This window comes from Chlorocebus sabaeus, chromosome 12 (assembly GCF_047675955.1).
Source record: "Chlorocebus sabaeus isolate Y175 chromosome 12, mChlSab1.0.hap1, whole genome shotgun sequence".
NCBI lineage: Eukaryota > Metazoa > Chordata > Mammalia > Primates > Cercopithecidae > Chlorocebus > Chlorocebus sabaeus.
Window position 1 is genome coordinate 3814697 of NC_132915.1, and position 25665 is coordinate 3840361.

At 49.3% G+C, this 25665-nt stretch overlaps 2 protein-coding genes across 10 annotated transcripts in view; both read left to right on the forward strand.

Annotated features, from left to right (window-relative positions):
* LOC103219792 (ankyrin repeat domain-containing protein 18A) overlaps positions 1-1226 on the forward strand; it is a 52774-nt gene extending 51548 nt beyond the window's left edge. For 7 of the 9 annotated variants that reach the window (XM_073021418.1, XM_073021421.1, XM_073021423.1 and 4 more), the window contains 2 exons: positions 800-972; positions 1121-1226. The gene's annotated coding sequence lies outside the window, so the exon portion shown is untranslated. Of the gene's footprint in view, positions 1-796; positions 973-1120 lie in introns of all 9 variants that reach the window. The other 2 variants (XM_073021419.1, XM_073021422.1) reach the window with 1 other exon arrangement.
* A 1625-nt stretch (positions 1227-2851) lies between these two features.
* On the forward strand, positions 2852-25259 carry LOC103219793 (putative cytochrome P450 family member 4F30). Its single transcript, XM_073021430.1, is given in 5 exon segments — positions 2852-3791; positions 23167-23412; positions 23415-23681; positions 24004-24284; positions 24785-25259. Coding segments are annotated over 4 exon segments (648 nt in total). The 5' UTR covers positions 2852-3724; the 3' UTR covers positions 24072-24284; positions 24785-25259.
* The last annotated feature ends 406 nt before the right edge of the window (positions 25260-25665 follow it).

Genomic DNA, 25665 nt, shown 5'->3' on the forward strand with positions numbered 1-25665 from the left:
CAGTGAGGGCCTGGTCAGAGAGGGCTTGGTCAGCTGGGCACTGATCCATGGAGAACTGTTCAGTGGGGTTGGGGTGAGCGGCAACCTGGTAAATTGTGGTCTTGTCTGTGGGAACCCAGTCAATGGGGACCAGATCAGTGGGAAATTGGTCAGTGGGGTCTGGTCCCTGAGGCCTATTAATGGGGGCCTGGTTAGGGAGACATGGTCAGTGGGGACTTGGTCAGTGGGACCTGGTCAATGGAGGAGTGGTCATTAGGGGCCTCATCAGTGGGGACCTGGTTGGGGGCACCTGGTCAGTAGGAACCTGGCCAGTTGGCCGTTGTGTGACCTCAGGCAGGGGGTTTGTCTGTGGAGCCTTCTTGCCTCCATCTGTAGGGAAGCTGAGTTAGGACACCCTGGAGGGTTGCTGGAAAGAGAATGTGAGAAGATGTGTTGAATACAGACAGACCTACAACTTTACACACGACCTGGGTTCCACCTAGAGAGGGTGCCAGCCCTCTCTGCTCTGCCCAGTGCCCTTCCTCTGTCTGCATCCCCAGGACAACCCTCAGTGGGGAGGGTAGAGTTTGGGGAGCACCTGTGGAGGCTCTAATCCTGGCCCTGGGCCCTGGTAGTGACAGTGATGAGGACGTGGGTGCACCTGTGAGTGGAGCAGCTAGGCCTGGTCAGAGAAGCAAGACAAACACACACACCCATATGTACACACACACACACACACGCATGCACAAACACAATGCATGCACACATGTCAGTTCAGGGGATAGAGGACACTGACTCTGAGCACTCTTGACCCAAGCAGGCTCCCGTTGTGGTGGATTGTGTCATCCCATGATGTCGCTATTGCTGAGTCCCCATCACCTCTGTGTTGTGGAGCAGTAAGACACACACAGCAGTGTCTGTGGGTGGTTCTGCGTGAAGGACTGTTTTCTAGGTGAGAGGCACATCTCAGCACAGCTGACTGATCAGACTCAGGTGAGTGGGACCTGCTCTCTTCCTCCTGGCTTGGGGACAGTCACTATCAGGTGGGTGGTTTTGGCCTCTGGGCAGCTACTGAGGGTAATCCCTGAGCATTCACCAAGTGCCTGTTCTGTGCTGAGAGTCATCTCATTCATCCTCACAGCAATTCCATTCTGCATCTCCTCTGGACAACCCCAGGACAACCCCATCAGGGCCCTGTCACCAGGCCCAGTGTGGCTCCATGATAACCAAGACGCAGGTCCAGAGACAACTGCCTTGCATGGTGCCTGCATCTGACCCCCCTTGGTGGATAGTGATGAGCACAACATGAAAGAAGCCAGGGCAGCATGCGGACAGCTGCCCTGCAGCCCCAGATGGCACCTGGCCCTTGGGAAGTCATTCTCAAAGGGGAAGCTGGAAACTTTGATGTCCCTGGAGGGAAGGGTAATCATGGCCTCCCAACAACCCTAGCAGCCAGCAGCATGCCATACATCTTCTCACCCAACCTGTGGGACAGAGGCCCCTTCCTGGGGAACAAGATCCATATCTAAAGGGTCTTGACCCAGTCGGGCCTCATCCTGGGCCCTGGGAGGGGAGAGGCACTGTGGGCCCTCCAGCAGCAGCCAGGATTACCACCCAGGGGACTCAGCCTTCTGTGGCCCTGGCCAGACTTAGAATTTGGCACAAGACAGGACAAGGTCACTCAGCGCAGCTTGTTAATACCCACGGCCTATGCATGCCAGGCAAGGCCAAGCTGACTCAAAGAGCAACCAGCCACCTCTGCAAGGGTGTGCCTGGAGCAGGCAGACCAGCCACCAGCCTCACCCACTCAAGGAAGCAGGGGTGGCCAGGTTCCCACAGCCTGAGTAGCTGCCACCTGATGGCTGATGGAGCGGAGGCCTGAGGAAAACCAGATGGCACTGGGGCCCTACCTCCAGGGCAGAATTACTGATTTACCCTGAGGGCAGCGAGTGAGGTTGGTGGCTGGTCCACCTGCTCCTGGCACACCCTTGCAGAGGTGGCTGGTTGCTCTTTGAGCCAGTTTGGCCTTGCCTGGCATGCACAGGCCTCAGTGCAACAACTGTGCTACAAATGGAGCCACATAGAGAAAATGAGCAGCAGGCTCAGGAGCAGGGTGTGTGCTGCCCTTGGGGCCCCAGTCCATGCTTCAGGGCTCCTACAGCACTGTGGGCTTCTTGGGTGCCAACAGGCAGACCACAGGCCATCTTGAGGAGGACTCTGCTCAAGTACAGAAAGGGCCCAATCTAGTGGATGAACCACACGGCCAGCTTCTGGGTGCGGGCACAGTGCCACATCTTCCATCACTTCCTGATGTGCCCCACCAGCACTGAAGAGACAGCCTGGAGACAGGGCAAGAGGTAGTCTGAGAAGGATGAGGTGGTGAATTCCAGCTTCTTCCTGACCCTGAGCCCACCCCCAGGATGACCCTCAACCTTTAGGAGTGGGAGAGCAAGATTGACAGCTTTGAGTGATTCACCAAGAAGATGGACAGCAGGACGCTCAGCTCAACTTCACAGCCAGTGAGTTGACATGCAAGCAGATGACAGGCTTTAAGAAAGAGCATCAGAAGGCAGCCAGTTCTTCAGCCTTGGCCAGGTGTTGGAGCTGGAACGGGCCATCATTTCACCAGAGATGCCTTCAACACCGTCAGTGAGCTCTTTGCCAATCAACCCAGGCAGGACCTGGACCCAGTCATGGACCTGTTAGGGATGTCTCAGGGACACCAGGCCAACATCCTAGACATCATCCACATACACAAGGAAGCTTTTACCAATGTCACGAAAAGCAGGCAATGTGGGGCAGAAGGGAAGACAGAGGTGCAGAGGCCGATGACATCAGAATCACAGGAACAGGATTTCTTGGGACACTGTGGCTGAAATTCACCACTTTCATCCAATTTGAGTGAGAAACATGGACTCACAGATGCAGCATTTCTTGCAACAAGAGATACTATTTTTTCAAAAAGTCACCCAGGAATTGATAGTGTTGAATGACTAGATACTCCATTGTGGACTGTTTCCAGTTCAAGGATACTTTCTACAGCAGAATAATAACACTAAAAAAGAGCTAATGCCAGCTGTTGGTGGTAGGACAAGGATGCTTTTGTTCTCAGTTGAAACTCAGTTGAATATAGAATTGTGTAGGAAACAGTTAATATGGTGATAGAATAGAAAGAGTAGCAAAGATGAACTAAATCATGCTATGAATGCCTATACTACCAGTGTAACTTTTGGAAGAATGATACCACTTACTTTATTGCTTTTTAAAGTGTGAATATTTTAGTATATATGCTGTAGACTTCAAACCGTGTGAAGAGTCTCAAAGAAGCTGGCTGTATAAAGCCTGATGTGGATGTCTTTATACTCAAAGACTGATGATGCAATTCGAATATATGTCCCCACCAAATCTCATGTTGAATTATATTTCCTAATGTTGAAGGTAGATCCTGGTCTAAGGGATTGAATCCTGAAGGCAAATTTCTCATGAATGGTTTAGCACCATCCTCTTGCTACTGTCCTCACGATCATGAGTGACTTCTCATGAGACCTGGTCATTGAAAACTCTATGGCACCTCCCTATTCTGCATGTTTTCCTCTTGCCATGTGAGACAATTCTCTTTCTTCACCTTGCACGAAGATTGAAAGATTTCTGAGGCCTCCCAGAAGCAGAAGCCAGTGTGCTTCCTGTCCACCCTGCAGAACCATAAGCCAATTAAACCTCTTTTTCAAAATGAATCATACAGAAAATGGCAAATAAGGACTGGAGCATTGCTATAAAGATACCTGAAAATGTGGAAGCAACTTTGGAACTAGGTAATGGACAGACATTGTAAGAGTTTGGAGGGCTCAAAAGAAGACAGATAGATGAGAAAATGTTTGGACCATCTTAGAGACTGGTTAAATGGTTGTGACAAAAGTCCTGACAGAAACGTGGACAGTGAAGGCCAGGCTGAGGAGGCCTCAGATAGAAATAAGAAGCTTTCTGGGAAATGTCTTCCTTTTGGATATGGAAAGCTTACACAATGCCTGTACCATCATTGTACCTTAGAAGCAGTGAACTTGCTTTTTATTTCAGAGGCTCATAGGAAAAAAGAGACTGGAGCCTTAACTTAGATGAGACTTTGGACTTTGTAACTTTGAGTTAATGCTGAAATGAGTTAAGACTCATGCTGGCAAGGCATGATTGTATTTTGCAATGTGAGAAGGACATGAAGTTCGTAGGGTCAGGGACAGAATAATATGGTTTGTCTCTATGTACCTTTCAAAACTCATGTGGAATTATACTCCCTAATGTTAGAGGTGGAGCCTAGATGGAAAAAGATTTAGTCATAAAATGGTGCGGGTAGATCCTTCATGAATGATACAGGACCACCCCCTTGATGCTGTCCTGATAGTGAGTTCTCATGTTATCCGGTTGTTTAACAGGCTGTGGAACCTCTTTCTTCTGTCTTGCTCCTATTCCTGCCATGGGAGACAGCTCATTGTCCCTCGGCCTTCTGGTATAATTAGGAGGCTCCCTGACTCCTCCCTGAAACAAAAGACACTATGCTTCCTTCACAGCCTGCAGAATCCCGAGTCAGTTAAACCTCTTTTATTTACGATAATACAGAAAATTAGAACTGCAGAGAGGAGCCGTGAAATGTCTTGAAGGCCTTTTTCCATTTGTCTTGGCTAATTTGCACAGGGCTTCTGTATATGCAAGTTTCTGAAGTCTTCTTGAATTTTCCCCCCTTATATCAGGTTTTGTGTTACTACTACATAGCCAACCCCACTCTAGAGATACCTGAAAAAGTAGAAGCAGGTTCCAAGTGGGTAACAAACAAAGACTGAGAGGGTTTGGAGGGATTGGAGAATGACAGAAGGAAGAGGGCCTGGCGGGAGTGATTTAATCATGGATGGGAGGCGGGTCGGGTGGAAGGAAAAAGGGGTGGGTAGGGTGAGGAGGAGTAGGCTGGCTGTAGGGTGGTGGAAGGGTGGGGTGTAGTGGGAGTAGGGAGTCGCCTGCTGCAGAGGCACAGCCTCATGGACAACCTCTAGTAGGGCAGTGCACCTGTGGCTTTGCAAGTTTTAGCCCCCTTGGCTATTTGCACTTGGCTCTTTTTTACACAAATACTCTAAGTGTTCTTGAATTTTCCCCCCTGAAAATCAGCTTCTCTTTGTGACCACTTGGCTAGGCTGCAAATTCTTCAAATTTTTGAGCTTCACCTCCCATTTAAATAGAAGTTGCAACTTGAGGTCATTTCTTAGGTTGCACATAAGAATACAGGCTGTTGAACGTAGAGGACACCTCTTGAGCTATGCTGCCAAGATGTTCATTCCACCAGATACATCCTAAATCATCACCCCCATGTTTATAGTTTCACAGATCTCCAGGGCTAAGGCCAATCAAATGTAACCTTGGCTCCTGTTCACAGGAAATTCCTCATTTTCATCTGAGACCTTTTAAGTCTGGCCTTCGCTGTCCATCCTTCTGTCAGCCTTCTCATCACAACTATTTAACAATTCTTTTCAGTGGTCCAAACTTTTCCTCATCTTGCTATCTTCTACGCGTTCCCAACTCTCCTGACCTCTGTCTTTTACCTACTTCTGAACCTGCTTCTACATTCTCAGTTATCTTTGTCACAGCCTGGTAATGTGGTAAAACAAGAAAAGTCCATTTTCAGGGGAAAATTCATGAAGGCTTTCAGATATTTTCATGAAAAGAACGTGGGTGCTGGTTGCCAAGACAGTGGGGAAAAGGCCTTGAAGGCATTTCATAGCTCCACTTCACAGCACTAATTTTCTGTATAATCATAAAGAAAAGAGGTTTAATTGGCTCACGGTTCTGCAGGCTGTAAAGGAAGCATAGTGGCTTCTGCTTCTAGGAGGACTCAGGAAGCCTCCCAATCATACCAGAAGGCCAAGGGGCACCGAGATGCTTCATATGGCAGGAGTAGGGGCAAGACTGAGAGAAGAGGTGCCACACCCTATTATACAACCAGATCTCATGAGAACTCCATATCACAAGGTCAGCATCAAGAAGATGGTGCGTAACCACTGGTGAAGGATCCACCCCTCTATCCCCACCTCCACCTCCACTTCCCACTGTTTCCAGGCAGAAGCCTGCTGCACAGGCAGAGCCAGATTCATAGACCCAACAACAGCTTGCACCCTCAGTGTGGAAAAGCTGCAGGCACTCAACACCAGCCCTGTCCATGAGGGCAGCCACAGGAGCTGATCACTGCAAACCCACAGGTGGAGATCTGCCCAAAGCCTTGGGAGCCCAGCCCTCACACCCCTGTGCCGTGGATGTGGGACAAGGATTCCAAAAGGATGATTTTGGAGCTGTAGGATTAAATGACTTGCCTGCTGGGTTTTGGAGGTTCATGTATCCTGTGAATTCCATCGGTGTTTTGTTTTTCTTTCTGACAATTTTTCTTCTATTGGCTGGGAATGCTTACCTGTTGCCTGTACAATCATTGTACCTTGGAAATAGTTAACTTGTTTTATAATTCAGAGGCTCAGGGGCAGAAGGGACTGTATCCTTGTCTCAGATGAAACTTTGGGCTTTACACATTTGAGTAAATGCTGGAATGAGTTAAGATTTGGGGGACTGTAGGGAAGGCATCATTGTATTTTGCAATGTGAGAAAGACATGAGATTGGTGGGGGCAGGGACAGAATAATATGTTTTGGTTCTGTGTCCCACTGATGTGGAATTGTCATGGGAGATGTTAAAGGTGGGGGCTGGTGGAAGGTGATTTAATCATGGTGGAGGGTGGAGGTTGGAAGGTAGGGGTGGTGGGGAGAATTGGGGGGAATTATGGTGGGAAAAGGCAGGGGTGGGGGGCAGATCCTTCACAAATAGTTAAACACCATTTCCTTAATGCTGTCCTTCTGATAGTTCTCTTCATGATTTTGTAGCTGTGAGTTTGAATGAATACTGTTCTGCTGGGTTTTGGATGTGCATTGGGCCTGTGGTCCCGTTTGTGATATTTTTCTGGGAAATTTCTTCCCTTTGGATTGAGAAAGCTTACCCAATACCTGTATCATCATTGTACCTTTAAAGAAAAGCACTCCGTTTTAACTTCAGGGGGTCATAGGCAGAAGAGACTGTAGCCTTGTCTTGGATGAGACTTTGAACTTTTTATATTTGAGTTAATGCTAGAATGAGTTAAGGCTTTTGGAAACTTTTGAAAAGGCATGATTGTATTTTACCCTGTGAGAAGGACATGAGATTTGGAAGGGTCAAGGTCGGAATAATATGGTTAGGCTGTGTTTCCCTAGAAAAACTCATGTGGAATTGTAATCCCAAATTTTGGAGGTGAAGGCTGGTGGGAGGTGATTTAATCATGGATGGGAGGAGGATGGGGGAGTAACGAAAAAGGGGTGGGGAGGAGTAGACTGGCCATAGGGTGGTGGGAGGGTGGTGGGTAGTAGGAGGGAGGACTAGCCTGCTGCAGAGGCAGAGGCTCATGGAAAACTACTAAGGCAGTGCACCTGTGGCTTTGCAGGCTTTAGCCCCATGGCTGCTCTCATGGGCTGGGCTGGTGTTGAGTGCCTGTAGCTTTTCCATATTGAGGGTGTGGGCTGTTGGTTGGTCTATGAATCTGGGGTCTGGAGGATGGTGGCCTCCTGCATGGAGGCTCCAAGCCCATATTTTCCTTCTGCACTGCCCTAGTAGGGGTTTTCCAAGAGGCTCTGCCTCTGCATCAGGCTTCTGCCTGGAAACAGTAGGGGGTGGAGGTGTGTTGCGGGGTAGATCCTTCACCAATGGTTAAGTTCCATCTTCTTGATGCTGACCTTGTGATACTGAGTTCTCATGAGATCTGGTTGTATAACAGGGTGTGACACCTCTTTCCTCTCTGTGTTGCTCCTACTCCTGCCATATGCAACATTTTATTGCTGCTTGTCCTTCTGGTATAATTGAGAGGCTTCCTGAGTCCTCCTAGAAGCAGAAGTTACTATGCTTTCTTTACAGCGTACAGAACCATGAGCCCCTTTTCGTTATGATCATACAGAAATTTAGTACTGCAAAGTGAAGCTATGAAATACCTTCAATGACTTTTCCCTTTTCCCCATTGTATTGGCTATTACCACTGGTCTTTTTAATGCAAAGATCTGAAGACTTCTTGAAGTTTGCCCCTGAAAATTGACTTTTTTTTCCTTCTACATTGCCAGGCTGTGAAAAAGATAGCTGAAAATGTAAAAGCAGGTTCAAAGTGGCTAACAGCAAGAGGTTGGAGAGTTTGGAGGACTTGAAAGAAGACAGGAAGATGAGGGAAAGTTTGGACCATTGTAGAGACTTGTTAAATAGTTGTGATTAAAATGCTGACAGAAGGAGAGACAGTGAAGGCCAGGCTTATGAGGTCTCAGATGAAAACAAGGAACTTACTGGGAACAGGAGCCAAGGTTACTTTTGTTTTGCTGTAGGAAAGAACGTGGCTGCAGGGTGACCTTGCCCTAGAGATCTGTGACACTTGGAACTTGAGGGTGATGATTCAATGAGGGTGATGATATCTGGTGGAATGAACTTCTAGGCAGCAAATCTCGAGAGGTGTCCTGTCTGTGTCAAACAGCCTGTGCTCTTTTGTGTGACCGAGGAAATGACCTCAAGTTGGAACTTATATTTGAATGACAAGCAGAACTCGAAAATTTGGAATATTTGCAGCCTGGCCAAGTGGTCAAAACGAAAGCTGATTTTCAGAGGGAAAATTCATGATGGCTTCAAAAATTTGCATAAAATGAAGGCCAGTGCTAATAGCCAAGACAATGGGGGAGAAAGCCTTGGAGGCATTTCAGAGATGTTTGCAGCAGCCCTTGCTGTCACAGGCCCTGGGGAGAAAATAATGGTTTCCTGGGCCAGCCTCATGGTCCTGCTGCTGTGTGCAGCAGGGATGCAGTCAGCAATGTAGCTCCCTGCAGCTCCAGCTCCTGCTCTGGCCTTGTCTCAAAGATGCACAGGTACAGCTTGGGTCACTGCTTCAGAGGGTGCAAGCTATGAGCCTTGGTGGCTTCCACATAGTGTTAAGCCAGTGGGTGCACAGAGCACTAGTTCAGAGGCTTGAGATCCTCCATATAGATTTCAGAAGATGTATGAAAGTGCCTGGTGTCCAGTCAGAAGGCTGCCAAAAAGGCAGAGCCTCGTGAGAAACCTCTACTAGAGCAGTGCAGAAGGAAAATATGGTGTTAGAGCCCCCACACTGGAGGCCACCATCGTGCAGACCCCAGATTCATAGACCCACCAAGTTCTTTGTACCCTTTATGGGTAAAAACGACAGACACTCAACACCAGCACAGCCTGTGAGGGCAGCTGCGGGGGCTGAACACTGCAAAGCCACAGGTGCAGAGCTTCCCAAGGCCTTGGGAGCCCAGCCCTCACACCCTTGTGCCCTGGATATGGGACAAGGATTAAAAAAGGGTGACTTTGGAGCTGTGGGTTTGAATAACTGGCCTGCTGGGTTTTGGACTTTAATGGGACCTGTAAGTCCCATTTGTGTTTTGTTCTTCTCTCTGGCAAAAATGCTCCTTTTGGCTGCGAATTCTTACTCAATACCTGGACAATCATTATACCTTGGAAGTAGTTAACTTGTTTGTATTTCAGAGGCTCAGGGGCAGAAGAGACTGCCTTGTCTCAGATACAACTTTGGGCTTCGGACATTTGAGTAAATGCTGGAATGACTTAAGACCTTGGGGGACTGTAGGTAAGGCATTGTTGTATTTTGCAAATTGAGGAGGACTTGAGATTGGAGGAGGCAGGGACAGAATAAGATTTGGCTGTGTGTCCCTACAGAAACTTAGGTGGAATTGTAATCGGAAACGTTAGAAGTGGGACAGGTGGAAGGTGATTTAATCATGGAGAGCAGTGGGTGTTGGAAGGTGGGAATTGGGGAGAATGGGGGGATTATGGTGGGGGTGAGGGGTAAAAGGTGGGTGTTGGGGGAGGATCTCTCACAAATGGTTAAACACCATCTCCTTAATGCTTTCCTCATGATGGTGAGTTCTCGTGATGATTCTGGAGCTGTAAGATTAAACGGATACCGTCCTGCTGGGTTTTGGACTTGCACTGGGCCTGTGATCCCATTTGTGTTATTTTCCTGACAAATCTCTTCCCTTTGGATTGAGAAAACTTATCCAATGCCTGTACCATCATTGTACCTTGAAAGAAAAGAACTCCCTTTTAAATTCAGGGACTTACAGGCAAAAGGGACTGTAACCTTTTCTCAGATGAGATGTTGAACCTTTTACATTTGTGTTAATGCTGGAATGAGTTAAGACTTTTGGCACCTTTTGAAAAGGCATGAATGTATTTTACTCAGTGAGAAGGATACGATATTCGGGGAATCAAGGTCAGAATAATATGGTTTGGCTCTGTGTCCCTACCAAAACACATGGGAAATTGTAATTCCAAATGTAGCAGGTGGGGCCTGGTGGAAGGTGATTTATTCATGTACTTGAGGGGGTGGGGTTGGAAGTAAAAAGAAGTGGGTAAGGTGGGGAGGAGTAGGCTGGCAGTATAGTGGTGCAAGGGCGGTGGGTAGTAGGAATGGGGAGTAACCTGCTACAGAAGCAGAGGCTCATGGAAAACCTCTACTAGGGCAGTGCACCTGTGGCTTTGCAGGCTTTAGCCCCCATGGCTGCTTTCATGGGCTGGGCTGCTGTTGAGTGCCTGTAGCTTTTCCATACTGAGTGTGGGAGCTTTTGGTGGGTCTATGACTCTGGAGTCTGGAGGATGGTGGTATCCTGTGTGGGGGCTCCAGGCCCATATTTTCCTTCTGTACTGCCCTAGTAGAGGTTTTCCAAGAGGCTCTGCCTCTGCCTCAGGCTTCTGTTTGGAAACAGTACGGGGTGGATGAGGGGTATTGGGTGGATCCTTCACCAATAGTTAAGCATCACCTTCTTGATGCTGATCTCCTGACACTGAGTTATCAGGAGATCTTGTTGTGTAAGAGGATGTGGCACCTCTTTCCTCTCTCTGTCTTGCTTCTACTCCTGGAATATGAAACATTTCATTGCCACTTGGCCTTCTGGTATAAATGGGAGGCTTCCGGAGTCCTCCTAAAAGCAGAAACCACTATGCTTTCCTTGCAGCCTGCAGAATTGTGAGTCAATTAAACCTCTTTTCTTTCTGTACAAACAGAAAATGCTGCAAAGTGAAGCTATGAAATGCCTTCAAGACCTTCCCCAATCTCTTGGTTGTTAGCACTGGGCTTTTTTAATGCAAATATCTAAAGCCTTCTTGAAGTTCCCCCGATAATGGACTTTTCTCCTTTTACCACATTGACAGGCTGTGACAAAGATAGCTGAAAATGTAGAAGCAGGTTCAGAATTGGGTAATGATCAGGGGTTAGAGGGTTTGGAGAGCTTGGAAAAAGACAGGAAAATGAGGGAAAGAGACTTGTTAAATAGTTGTGAGTAAAAGGCTGCCAGAAGAATGGACAGTGAAGGCCAGGCTGAGAAGGTCTCTGATGAAAATGAGGAAATTACTGGGAACAGGAGCCAAAGTTTTTTTGTTTTGCCTTAGCAAAGAATTTGGCTGCAGTGTCCCTGCCCTGGAGATCTCTGGAACTGTGAACGTGAGGCTGAAGATTTAGGGTGTATCTGGTGGAATGAACTTCTAAGCAGCAAAGCTCAAGAGTTGTCTTGCCTGTGTCAAACAGCCTGTGGTATTATATGCGGCCAAAGAAATGACCTTAAGTTGGAACTTATATTTAAATGAGAAGCAGAGCTTAAACCTTTGGAAAATTTGCAACCTGGCCAAGTGGTCAAAAAGAAAAGCTGATTTTCAGGGGGAAAATTCAAGAAGGCTTTGGATATTTGCATAAAAAGGATCCCAGTGCTAATAATTCAAGACAATGGGAAAAAGGCCTTGAAGGCATTTCAGAGATCTTCCTAGCAGCCCTTGCTGTCACTAGCCCTGGGGCTTAGGAGAAAAGAATGTTTTCCTGGGCCAGCCGCATGACCCCACTGCTTTGTGCAGCCTCAGGACACTGCTGGCTGCACCCCTACACCTCCATCTCCACCTCTAGCTCCAGCCATGGCTGAAAGATGCACAGGTATAGCTTGGGTCACTGCTTCAGGGGTATAAGCTCCAAGTCTTGGTGGCTTCCATGTACTGTCAAACCAGCAGGTGCCCAGAGCACAAAACTAGAGGCTTCGGAGCCTTCATCTAGACTCCAAAAGATGTATGGGAAAGCCTGGGTGTCCAGGCAAAAGCTTTTCCAACAAGCAGAGCCTCACAGTAAACCTCTGCTCGGGCATTAAAGAAGAAGCATATAGGGTTGGAGCCCCCATACAGGCAGGCACTATTTTCCAGACCCCAGATTCATAGACCCATCAACAGCTTGCATCCTTAGTGTTGAAAAGCTACTGGTACTCAACAGCAGCCCAGCCCATGAGGGCACTTTGAGGAAAGACCCCGCCATGCCACAGGTGCAGAGCTGTCCAAGACCTTGGGAGCCCAGCCATCACACCACACTGTGCTCTGGATGTGGGACGTAGATTCAAAAAAAGATGATTTGGAGCTGTAGGATGGAATGACTGGCCTGCTGGATTTTTGACTTGCATGGAGTCTGTAAGTCCCATCAGTGTTTCGTGCTTCTGTATGGCAAATTTCTTCTTTTTGGCTGGGAATGCTTACCCAATGCCTGAACAATCATTGTACCTTGGAAGTAGTTAACTTAGAGGCTCAGGGGCAGAAGGGACTGTAGCCTTGTCTCAGATGAGACTTTGGGCTTTGGACATGTGAGTAAATGCTGGAATGAGTTAAGACTTTGGTGGACTGTAGAGAAGACATCATTGTATTTTGCAGTGTGAGAAGGACATGAGATTTCGGGGGCCAGGGGCAGAATAATGTGATCTGGCTCTGTGCCCCTACCAAACCTCATGTGTAATTGTACTGGGGAATGTTAAAGCTGGGGCTTGGTGGAAGGTGATTTAATCATGGTGGACAGTGGGGGTTGGAAGTGTGGGTGTGGGAAGAATGGGGGTTCATGGTGGGGGTGGTTGTGAAACGTGGAGACAGGGACAGATCCTTCACAAATGGTTAAACACTATCTCCTTAATGCTGTCTCTGTGATAGTGAGTTCTTGTGATAAATGAATTCTCTCCTGCTGGCTTCTGGGCTTGCATTGGGCCTGTGTCCCAATTGTGTTATTTTTTTGGGAAAATCTTCCCTTCAGATTGAGAAAGCTTACCCAGTGCCTGTACCATCATTGTAAATTGAAAGAAAAGAACTCCCTTGTACATTCAGGGACTCATAGGCAGAAGGGACTGCAGCCTCGTCTTGGATGAAACTTGAACTTGTTGCATTTGAGTTACTGGTGGAATGAGTTAAGACTTTTGGAAACTTTTCAAAAGGCATGTTTGTATTTTCCTCTGTAAGAAGGACATGAGATTTGGGGGTGTCAGGATTAGAATAATATGGTTTGGCTGTGTTTACATACAAAAACTCATAGGAAATTGTATTCTTGAATGTTGGAGGTGGGGCCTGGTGGGAGGTGATTTAGTCATAAACAGGAGGTTTGTGGGGGTGGAAGGAAAAACACGTGTGTAGGGTGGGGAGGTGCGGGCTGGCAGTAGGGTGGTGTGAGGGTGGTGGGCAGTAGGAAGGGGGAGTAGCCTGCTTCAGAGGCAGAGCCTCATGGACAACCTCTACTAGGGCAGTGCACCTGTGGCTTTGCAGGGTTTAGCTCCATGGCTGCTCTCATGGGTTGGAATGGTGTTAAGTGCCTGTAGCTTTTCCACATGGAGAATGTGAGCTGTTGGTAGGTCTAAGAAAATGGGATCTTGGAGGATGGTAACCCCCTGCATGGGGGATCTGAGCCCATATTTTCCTTCTGCACTGCCCTAGTAGAGGTTTTCCAAGAGGCTCTGCCTTTGCAACAGGCTTCTGCCTAGAAAGAGTGGAGGTTGGGGATGTGGTAGGGGGCGGATCTTTCACCAGTGGTTAAGCACCATCTTCTTGATGCTGACCTTGTGACAGTAAGTTCTCATGAGATCTGGCTGTATAAATGTGGAACCTTCTCCTCTCTCTGTCTTGCTCCTACTTCTGCCATATAAAATATCCTGTTGCCGCTTGGTCTTCTTGTATGATTGGGAGGCTTCCTGATTCCTCCCAGGAGCAGAAGCCTCTATGATTCCTTTAAAGCCTACAGAGCCATGAGCCAGTTCAAGCCCTTTTCTTTATGATCATACAGAAAATTAGTGCTCTGAAGTGGAGCTATGAAATGCCTTCAAGGCCTTTTCCTTCCTATCTTGGCAATTAGCACCCAGCTTCTTTCCATGAAAATATCTGAAGCCTGCATGAATTTCCCCCATGAAAATGTACTTTTCTTCCTTTACCACATTGACAGACTGCAACAAAGAGAGCTAAAAATGTAGAAGCAGGTGGAGAAGTGTGTAATGGCTAGAGGTTGGAGAGTTTGGAGGACTTGGAAGAAGACAGGAAGATGAGGGAAAGTTTGGACTATTGTAGAGATTTGTTAAATAGTTATAATTAAATGGGTGACAGAAGGAGGGACAGTGAAGGCCAGGCTTACAAGGTCTCAGATGAAAATGAGGAATTTACTGAAAACAGGAGTCAAGGTTACTTTTGTTTTGCCTTAGCAAAGAACATCGCTGCATGATGCCCCTAACCTGGAGACCTGTGAAACTTTGAACTTGAGGGTGATGGTTTCAGGTGTATCTGGTGGAAAGAACCTTTGGAAGCAAAGCTCAAGAGGTATCCTGTCTGTGCCCAACAGCCTGTGGTCTTCTGTTTGACCAAATAAATGACTTAAGCAGAAATTTACATTTAAATGAGAAGCAGAGTTTAGAAGTTTAAAAAATTTGCAGCCTGGCCAAGCGGTCAAGAAGAAAAGCTGATTTTCAGTGGAAAAATTCAAAACAGATTCAGAAATTTGTATAAACTGGAGTCCAGTTCTAATAGCCAAGACAATGGGAAAAAGGTCTTGAAGGCATTTCAGAGACCTTTGCAGCAGCCCTTGTTGTCACAGGCCCTAAGGCCTGAGAGAGAAGAATGTTTTCCTGGGCCAGCTGCAAGGCCCCACTGCTGGTCTCAGCCACAGCACACTGCTGCCTGCATCCCTGCAGCTTCCGCTCCAGCCATGACTGAATGATGCACAGGTATGGGTTGGGTCACTGCTTCAGGGGTGTAAACTGCAAGCCTTGGTGGCTTCTACATAGTGTTAAGCCAACAGGTGCACAGAGCAAAAGACTAGAACCTTGGGAGCTTTTGTTTAGACTGCAGAGCATGTACAGAAAAATCTGGGTTTCCAGGCAGAAGCTTTTCCAAGAGGCACACCCTCATGGGACACCTTTACTAGGGCAGTACAGAAGGAACATATAGGGTTGGAACCCCCACACATGGAGGCACCATTCTACAAACCCCAGATTCATAGACCTACCAACAGCTTGTACCCTTGGTGTGGAAAAGCTACAGGTACTCAACACTAGCCCAGCCCATGAGGGCAGCTGTGGTGGAAAGACACTGCAAAGCCACAAGTGCAGAGCTGCCCAAGGCCTTGGGAGCCCAGCCATCACACCCCTGTGCTCTGGATGTGGGATTTAGATTGAAAGAGATGATTTGAGCTGTACAATGGAATGACTGGCCTGCTGGGTTTTTGACTTGCATGGGGTCTATAAGTCCCATCCGTGTTTTGTGCTTCTTTCTGGCAAAAGTTTTTCTTTTGGCTGGGAATTCTTACCCAATCCCTGTACAATCATTGTACCTTGAACGTAGTTAACTTACTTTGTATTTCAGAGGCTCAGGGGCAGAAGGGACTGCAGCCTTGTGTCAGATAAAACTTTGGGCTTAGGACACTTCAGTAAATGCTGGAACGAGTTAAGACTTTGGGGGACTGTAACAAAGGCATCATTGTATTTCACAGTGTGACAAGGATATGAGATTTGGGGGAACCAGGGTCAGAACAATATGATTTGGCTCTGTGTCCCTAGTGATACTCATGTGGAATTGTAATGGGGAATGTGAAAGTTGGGACCTGGTGGAAGGTATTTAATCATGGTGAAGCATGGGTGTTGGAGGTAAGGGTGTGGGGAGAATGGTGGAGATTATTTTGGGGGTGGGGTTGAAAGATGAGGATGGGGGACAGATCCTTGACAAATGATTAAACACTATCTCCTTAGTAATGTCCACATGATAGTGAGTTCTCTTGATGATAATAGAGCTTTAAGATTGAGTGAATACTGTCCTGCTCGGTTTTGGACTTACATTTGTGTTATTTTTCTGGGAAATTTCTTCCCTTTGGATTGAGAAAGCTTACCCAATGCCTGTACCATCACTGTATCTTGAAACAAAAGAAATACCTTTTGAATTCAGGGACTCATAGGCAGAAGAGACTGTAGCCTTGTCTCAGATGAGACTTTGAACTTTTTACATTTGGAATGAGTTAAGACTTTTGGAAGATTTTTAAAAGGCATGATTGTATTTTACTGTGTGAGAAAAACTTGAGATTCTGGGGTATCAGGGTCAGAATAACATGGTTTGGCTGTGTGTCCCTGTGACACTCATGTGAAATTGTAATTGGAGGATGTGGGGTAGTAGTAAGGGGGAGTAACCTGCTGCAGAGGCAGTGGCTCATGGAAAACCTCTGTTAGGGTAGTGCACCTGTGGCTTTACAGGGTTTAGCCCCTGTGGCTGCTCTCATGAGTGGGCTGGTGTTGACTACCTCTAGCCTTTCCACACTGAGGATGTGAGCTGTTGGTAGGTCTGTGAATCTGGGGTCTGGAGGTTGTGGCCATCTGTGTGGGGGCTCCAAGCCCATATTTTCCTTCTGTACTTCCCTAGTAGAGGTTTTCCAAGAGGCTCTGCCTCTGCATCAGGCTTCTGCCTGGAAAACAGTGGGAGTTGGGGGTGGGGGGCGAATCCTTCACCAATGGTTAAGCACCATCTTTTTGATGCTGACCTTGTGATAGTGAGTTCTCTTGAGATCTGCTTGTATAATAGGGCATCTTTCCTCTCTCTGTCTTGCTCCTACTCCTGCCACATGAATCATCTCATTGCCCCTTGACATTCTGGTAAGATTGGGCGGCTTCCTGAGTCCTCGCAGATTCAGAAGCCACTGTGCTTCCTTACAGCCTGCAGAATCATGAGCCAATTAAACCCCTTTTCTTTCTGATCACAGAGAAAATTAGTACCGGGAAGTGGATGTATGAAATGTCTTCAAGGCCTTTTCCCGAATGTCTTGGCAATCCGCACTCAGCTTCTTTTCATTCAAGTATCTAAGGCCTTCTTGAATTTTCCCCCTGAAAATGGACTTGTCTTCCTTTACCACATTGCCAGGCTGCAACAAAGATATCTGATAACGTAGAAGCAGATTCAGAAGGGGGTAGCAGACAGAGGTCAAGAGAGTTTGGAGGGCTTTGAAGACAGGAAAATGAGGAGAAGTTTGGATCTTTGTAAAGAATTGTTAAATACTTGTGATCAGAGGGCTGACAGGAAAATGGTCGGTGAAAGCTAGACTTAGAAGGTCTCAGATAAAAATGAGGAACTTAATGGGATGTTCCTCCCAGGAATTCCCAGGAATGTCGCTGCAAGGTGACCCTGCCCTGGAGATCTGTGAAATTTTAAACTTGAGGATTTTGACTTAGTGCATATCTGGTGGAATGAACTTCTAGGAAGTAAAGCTCAAGAGGTGTCCTGTCTGAATCGAATAGCCTGTCCTCTGATGTGTGACCAAGAAAATGACCTCTGGATGGGACTTACATTAAATGAGTCCTGACTCTTATATTAAATGAGAAACAGAACTCAAAATTTTGGAAAATTTGCAGCCTGGCCAAGTGTCAAAAAGAAAAGCTGACTTTCCGGGAGAAAATTCAGGAAGGCTTTAGAAATTTGCATAAAAAGAAGCCCAGTGCTAATAACCAAGACAACAGGAAAAGGCCTTGAAGGCATTTCAGAGACCTTTGCAGCAGCCCTTGCTGTCACAGGCCCTGGGCCTAGGAGAGAAGAATGGTTTCCTGGGCCAGTCCTGTGACTCCCCTCTATGTGCAGTGTCAGGACACTGCTGCCTGCATCCCTGCAGCTCCAGCTCCAGCCATGGCTGAAAATGCACAGATGCATCTTGGGTCACTGCTTCAGAGGGTGCAGGCTAGAAGTCTTGGTAACTTCCTTATAGTGTTAAGCCACTGGGTGGATGGATCATGAGACTAGAGGCTTGGGAGCCTCTCTATAGACTTTGGAAGATGTATGGAAATGCCTGGGTGACCAGACAAAAGCATCCCCAAAACGCAGAGCCTCATGAGAAACCTCTGCTAGGGGAGTGCAGAAGGAAAATAAGGGGTTGGAGCCCCCACAGTGGAGGCCACCATCATGCAGACCCCAGATTCATAGACCCACCAACAGCTTGTACCATCATTCGGGAAAAGCTACAGACATTCAACACCAGCCCAGCCCATAAGAGTAGCCGTGGGGCATAAACGGGGGCTTCTGCAAAGCCACGGGGGCAGAGCAGCCCAAGGCCTTCAGAGACCAGACCTCACATCCCTGTGCCCTGAATGTGGGACAAGGTTTCAAAAAGGGTGATTTTGGAACTGTAGGAATGAATGACTGGCCTTCTGGGTTTGGAGTTTCATGGGGCCTGTAAGTCCTGTCTGTGTTTTGCTCTTTCTGGCAAAATTCTTATTTTTCGCTGAGAATGCTTACCTATTGCCTGCACAAGCATTATACCTTGAAAGTAGTTAACTTGCTTTATAGTTCAGCGGCTCATGAACCTAAGGGACTGTAGCCTTGTGTCAGATGAGGCTTTAAGCTTTGGACATTTGTATAAATGCTGGAATGATACAAGATTTGGGGGGACTGTAGGGAAAGCATCATTGTATTTTACAATGTGAGAAGGACATGAGAATTGGGAGTCAGGGACAGAATAATAAAGGTTGGGTCTGGTGGAGGGTGATTTAATCATGGTGGAGAGTGGGGGTTAGAAGGTGGGGGACAGGGAGAATGAGGGGATCATGGTGGAGGTAAGGGGTGAAAAGTGGTGGTGGGGGATGGATCCTTCACAAATGATTAAACACCACCATCTCCTTGTTGCTGTGCTTGTGACAGTGAGTTCTCTTCATGATTTTGGAGCTCTGAAATTGAATGGATACTGGCCTCCTGGGTTTTGGACTTGCATTTGGGCCTGTGGTCCTATTTGTGTTGTTTTCTGGGAAATTTCTTCCCTTTGAATTGAGAAAGCTTACCCAATGCCTGTACCATCATTGTAACCTGAAAGAAAAGAACATCCTTTTAAATTCAGGGACTCATAGGCAAAAGGGACTGTAGACTTGTCTCACATGAGATGTTGAACTTTTTGCATTTGAGTTAATGCTGGAATGAGTTAAGACTTTTGGAACTTTTGAAAAGGCCTGAATGTATTTTGCTCTGTGAGAAGGACATGAGATTCTGGGGTATCAGGGTCGGAATAATATGGTTTGACTGTGTTTCTTTACCAAAACTCATGTGAATTGTAATCCTTAATGTTGGAGGTGGGACCTGGTGAGAGGTGATTTAATCATGGCAGGAGGGAGTTGGGGTTGGAAGGAAAAGGGGTGGGTAGGGTGGGGAGTAGGTTGGCAGTAGGATGGTGGGAGGGTGGTGGGTAGTAGGAAGGGGGAGTAGCCTGCTGCAGAGGCAGAGGCTCATGGAAAACCTCTACTAGGGCAGTGCACTGTGGCTTTTCAGGCTTTAGCCCCCATGTCTGCTCTCATGGGCTGGGCTGGAATTGAGTGTCTGTAGCTTTTCCATACTGAGGGTGTGAGCTGTTGGTGGGCTTATGAATCTGGGTCTGGAGGATGGTGGCCTCCTGTGTGGGGACTCCAAGCCAATATTTTCCTTCTGCACTGCCATAGTGGAAGTTTCCTAAGAGGCTCTGCCTCTGCAGGAGGCTTCTGCCTGGAAACGGTGGGCAGTGGTGTGGGTGGTGGTTCCTTCACCAGTGGTTAATCTGCTTGATGCTGATCTCCTGATAGTGAATTCTTATGAGATCTGGTTGTATAACAGGATGTGGCATCTCCTTCCTCTCTCTGTCTTGCTCCTACTCCTGCCGGATGAGATATCTCATTGCCGCTTGGCCTTCTGGTGTGGTTAGAAGGCCCCTGATCAGTGTGGACCTGGTCAGTGGACTAGTCCGTTGGGACTTGGTCAGTGAGGCCTATTTATTGGGGGCGTGGTCAGCAGGGGTCTGCTTAGAGAGGGTCTCATTAGGGGGATCTAGTAATGGGGTCTTGGTGAGTGGGGACCTAGGGGCAACCACTTGTTTGGTGTCTGGTCAGTGTGAAACTAGGCTGCAGGACTTTGTCAGTGGAGACCTGGTCAGCTGGGGCTTAGTGGTGGCCATGTCAGCATGGGCTGGGTCACTGGTGACCAGGTCAAGGGGTGCTATTCAGTGGAGGCCTGGTCACATGGGACCTAGTCAGCAGGGCCTGGTGGCCATGTCCTCATCAGTGAGCCCCTTGTCAGTGGGGTACTGGTCACGGCAGCCTGGTCAGTAGAACCTAATCAGTGGGGGCCTGGTCAGAGAGGGCTTGGTCAGTGTGGGTTTTGTAGCCATCGGGTGGCTATGGGCTGACCGGGTCAGTGGGGATCTGAGCAGTGGGTGCCTATTCAGTGGAGCCTACTCACTAGGGTCATAGTCAGGGGCATCTGGTCACCTAAGGTCTGGTTAATAGGGGCCTGGTCAGTGGCAGCCTGTTCCCTGGAGGCCTGGTCAGTGGGGCCTCATCTGCAGGGCCAGGCAATGGGGTCATGATCGGTGGAACCTGATCAATGAGGCCTTGTCAGTAAGAACCTGATCAATGAGGCCTTGTCAGTAAGAACCTGGTCAGTGAAGCCCTGGTCAGTAAGATCCTGGTACGTGGGGTCCTGGTCATTGTGGGCCTGGCAGCGGGGGCCTGGTTAGTGGGGCCTGGTCATGGGGTTCTAATCAGTGAGGGTGTGGTCAGGGAGGACCTGATGTGCGAGATCTGGTCAGCAGGGACCTGGCCAATGGGGGCTGCTGAGCACTGCTGGGAGATGTCGGGTGCAATGCACGTGATCGAAGGCCCTGTGGACAGTTGGGATGGACCAGTAGTGCCCAAAGGCCCAGTCAAAAGTGGACAAAGCAGGTGTTTGGATGGACCTAGGAGCTCTTGCTCAGAGATTTTGACAGGGCAAAGGTAAAGGAAGGGCCAGAGTGGCTGGTGAGATGGTCGCAGTCTGTGGGCTGCACAGGATGGAGGAAGCCAGGGAACAGGCAGGGTGGGTGGAGGAAGTCAGGGAACAGGCAGGGTGGGCAGCTGGGGTGCAGAGAGACTTAGGTACATGCTGGGAGGTCAGACCCTGTGAGGACTGTGAGGGCGTCAGGTGGGGTGGGCTCCAGGTGCACCCTCGGTGCACTGGGCAGGTCTTGGCCCAGGCTCCCTGGACCCCGGTCGAGTGATGTGGTCACTCCCTGGGGGACTGCTGTCAGGCACTGGCCACCCACTGTGGGCAGCGCTGTCCCATCTCAGGACTGGACTTTCTCAGATCCTGCAGAGGGCACAGCCTCCAGCCCAGGAGGAGCAGCCCCATGGTGCAGCCCGAGCTCTCCATGGGCCTGGAGCATGCCCTGCCAGCCCTGCGCTCCCTCTTCTTCCAGGTCCCGCTTTTCCAGTGTCAGCCAGCAGGGAGGCTCCGTCCTCCCCTCCCTATGTGTCTCCTGGGCTGAAACTTGCGGAGGATTGGGACAGGGATGGTGCATCCCTCAGGCCCATACAGGGAGGGGACTGGCTCCCAGCCTGGCACAGGTCCTCAGCTCTGCCTTTATTGCCTTAGAGTGAGATGGATCAGTCAGTGCCCTGAAGGTAAAGGTAAGAGACTGTCCCTGCTGTGTGGAAGGCTGGTCTGGGGATGGAGGACTTAACAGATCCTCCCAGTCTGTCAGGCCTGGGTAGCCCTGTCCTGTCTTAGGACTCAGAAAGTCCAGTCCTGAGATGGGACGGTGCTTCCCAGGGTGGGTGGCCGGGGCCTGACAGCAGTTCTCCAGGGAGTGACCACATCACCCAGCCGGGGTCCAGGGATCCTGGCCTGAGACCTGCCCAGTGCATTGACGGTATACCTGGAGCCCACTCCACCTGATGCCCCCATAACCCTCGCAGGGTCTGACCTCTCAGCATGCACCTGTCTCTCCTTGCACCCCAGATATCCACCCTGTCTGTTCCCTGACTTCCTCCATCCTGTCCAGCAGGATGGGCTGGACAGTGGGAAGCCTGTGTGCACATTTCATGGCAAGTAGGAGCGACACACCATCCCTGGGAGGCACCATGGATTCTGCCAAGCCCAACCCCAGAACTCTGTCCCTGAGTTGGTTTTACCAAACCCAAAACCCAGAACTGCGGTTGTGGCTCAGGGGTCAGCACCCACTAGTGCCAGGACACTACTGGGAGACTGGGTCCTGACCAAAGCCCATGGTGTCTGTGGCCTGAGGACAGAGTGTCTTGGGGCCATAAGGCCAGGCCAGCAATGGCCATTGGGTCATAGGGCCTCAGCCCCAGTGTTTGTCCTTCCCTGGCTCCTTCTAGTTCAGTCCCATCAGGGCCCTGGAACCCAAGACCCAGCACCCAAGTTCCCCTCCAGGAATCCTGGTGGCTTGGCTTACTTTATCGCATTTCATCTGAGAGCAAAAATGTCAGATCAGATGCACAGAAAAATGGCACAAAGTGCTTAATGACTAGAAGAAGTCTAGGAACAGCAAGAAGGTAATGTGAAGAGGGGAGGACCTCCATGACTGGTGTCTGCAGAGCCAGGTGTACAGACACCCAGTGCTGTGGTCTGGCACCACCTGCCTCTCAGAGGGTGGGTGGTACACTGTCCTTACCCAGAGGGCAGCAGGCCTGATCACCAGCTTTTCCACCTGTCCCTGCAAGCATCACGTTGCTAGAAGAGAATCTCATGCCAGAGCTTGGGCCATCCCTAGCTCAGAGGTTAGGAGTTGTCTCTTAGAGACCTAAATGAAAAAATAGGTCCAGATCAGAGTTCCTGATGCAGAGCACGCATCCACTCTTTGAACTGTGGGAGGGGAGGCCTGGTTTTAGGTAAACCTAACCTCTTTGAGGAACCACAGAGCCCAAGACTGGAAACCTCCAGAATCTTCTGGTCCCCGGTCCTCCCCGGAGACCCCCGCGGCCTGTCTCGCCAGGCACTCCTCTGTCTGTAGATGTCTCGGCTGCTCTACAGGGGAATCCACTTTCAGGTGTGCAGCTGGGCATGGTCACTGCTGCTGGATGTCTGGACGGTGGAAACCAAGGAGCTAGGGAAATACCGGATACCGTCTTTCCACCCTCATCCAGAGCAAGACAAACAGGTCAGGCGGTGTCAGGAGCCCAGGTCTCCAGCTGGAAGGAACGTCAACCCTGCAGTGGGAGCCAGGGCCCATCGCACATCCTAGGCACAGATGGTAATGTAGGCACCGGAGGTAAGCTGGGCTTGGTACCCTTCCCTGGCTTCAGAAAGAAGTCAAACAAGGAGCGTTTTGCAGAATGAAACCTTTCTTTCCAGAAGCACTGCTGACTGTCTGGTGGTTGCCGTTTGTGGCAGTGAGCCTTTTGTCCATTCTGAGATTTGATTGGTTTCTCCTTTTGGCCCTGCCCTGCCCTAGAGACCATAAAGAAGAAGAACAAGAGGCCCCCAGCAAACATCCACAGATAGCCCTGGACATCAGCCACATTCTGAGAAACATGTCGTGTTCTGGGAGGGCTAAGGCGTCAAGTAAGGCCTATGGAGCTGGAGAATCCCAGGGCAGGTGGGGCAATCCAGAGCTGTGGGGGCTTCCCATGGGAATTGGGAGGTCCCAAGGCAGAGTCAGAGGTTCCACAGGAGGAGTCACAGAGCTGGCAAGGGCTCTCCTGCTGGGCTCCAAGCCCTGGGCCAGGCTGGGGCATGTGGGGCCAGGAGGCAGCTCAGAGTAGGAGGCAGAGAGAGAAATGTTCTCAGAGGGCACCCGTATCTGCATGTAATGTGTTCCTGAGATTCTGGCTGGGAAGTGCTTCCAGGGTTTCATATGTGTTATGCAACTGCTTCCTCTCCCCAGCCTCACCCTGCAGGAATTCTAGTGACTATGTTGCCACCATCTTGGAGCTCTGTACCCTCATAGTGTAATGGCACCAGCAGATCTGCCTGTGCACGGACTTCCTGTGCTACCTCACTCCTGAGGGGTGATGCTTCTCAGGGCCTATGACCTGGTGCACAACTTTAGACACCATCATCCTGGAGCAGCACTGCACCCTCACTAGCCAGAGTGTTGGTGACACCCTCAAGGCCAAGGCCATGTTCAAGACTTCGGACTTCAGTGATGCACTTGTGCTGGGCAAGGTGGGCGTCTCCGGGATCTTAATTCAGGAGGTGGAATGCAGCTTGAGATCAAGTGTCTGATCAAAGAACTTGAACTTGATCTGGAGGGCTCTGGGGAGCCATGGAAGGTGCTGGATAAAGGAGGGACAGTCAGCCACGTTTTAGAGATGACTGTAGAAGGCTGAGTGGAAGGGGCGAACAAGAGCCAGGAGACCAGGGAGAGAGCTTGTGGGGCAGGTTTGGAGATGGCAAGGGAGGGATTCTGCTTGGATGAAAAGTCTTCAGGAACTATCTCAGGTTACACTCAGGTACCCTCAAAGCTAGTGTGTTCAGAGGTCTTGTCTCCAGGATGAAAGTGGGAAGGAGTTGTCAGACAAGGACATATATGGAGGCTGGCATCTTCATTAGTGGCAGTGGTGGTCCCGGTGTGGACTACGATAAGAACAGGGGTCTCTCCATTCAGGGACATGGTAGATGGGCCCTATATCACTCCATTCTGCCCTTCCTTTCCCTCTTCCCAGTCTCCCCAGGGCCTCGGTGCATGGGCGCTGTCCATCCTTTGGTGCTGAAGCAGCCAAGCGGCCCAAACCTACCCGGCTGCCTCTTAGGATATGACTGCACAGCCAGTGGCCTCTACTAGATCCTGTACAACTTCACAAGACACCCAGACACTGCGAGTGCTGCCAGCACGTGCTGCAAGAGTCCTGAGGGACCACAATCCTGAAGACATTGAATGGTGGTTGCAGGGCCTCATGGATGTTCCCCAGCCCCTCTCATTGGCTCTGCTCCGGGTGGTGAAGGGGGATAACGTTTCTGTCAATTCTGCCATTATTGCCTAGCATGAAAAGGAGCGTAGCCCAGAAGCAGGGCCTGGTGCCCAGCCTGCCTAACAAGGGAGAATTTGTAGGCTTTGTGGACAGATCTCGGAGTCCATATCTATCACCCACTAACTTGATATGAGACATTAGTAAAATCAGTTCTCTTTTCTGAACTACATTTCTGCGTATGTAAATTGAGGGAAATTTCTTCTACCCCACAAGACTGCTTGGAGAATTAGTGACAGTTTGTGTAGAGCAGATGCCACCCAGCAGGCATTTGGTGTCCAGACCACTCCGCTTCCCCCTTCATTTTCTGCCCAAATTTGCATTCTGTTCCCAAGACCTTCACTCCCCTTAATTATGCTCTTCCCTCTGATTCCCGCCGTATCTGTTCCACGGTGCATTGAGGGCGACAGCAGCGGTGGATGTATTGGCATTGGCACTAGTGGTGGCAGCCGCAACAAGTCTGTGGTCAGGGAAGTGGGAGTGGGAGAGCAGTGGTGGCCTGCCTGACCTGGCCTGGCGTGGGTAGGAAGCTGTGGGTGCTGTATCGTGGGCCTCAGTGGCAGCAGTGGAGGCACAGC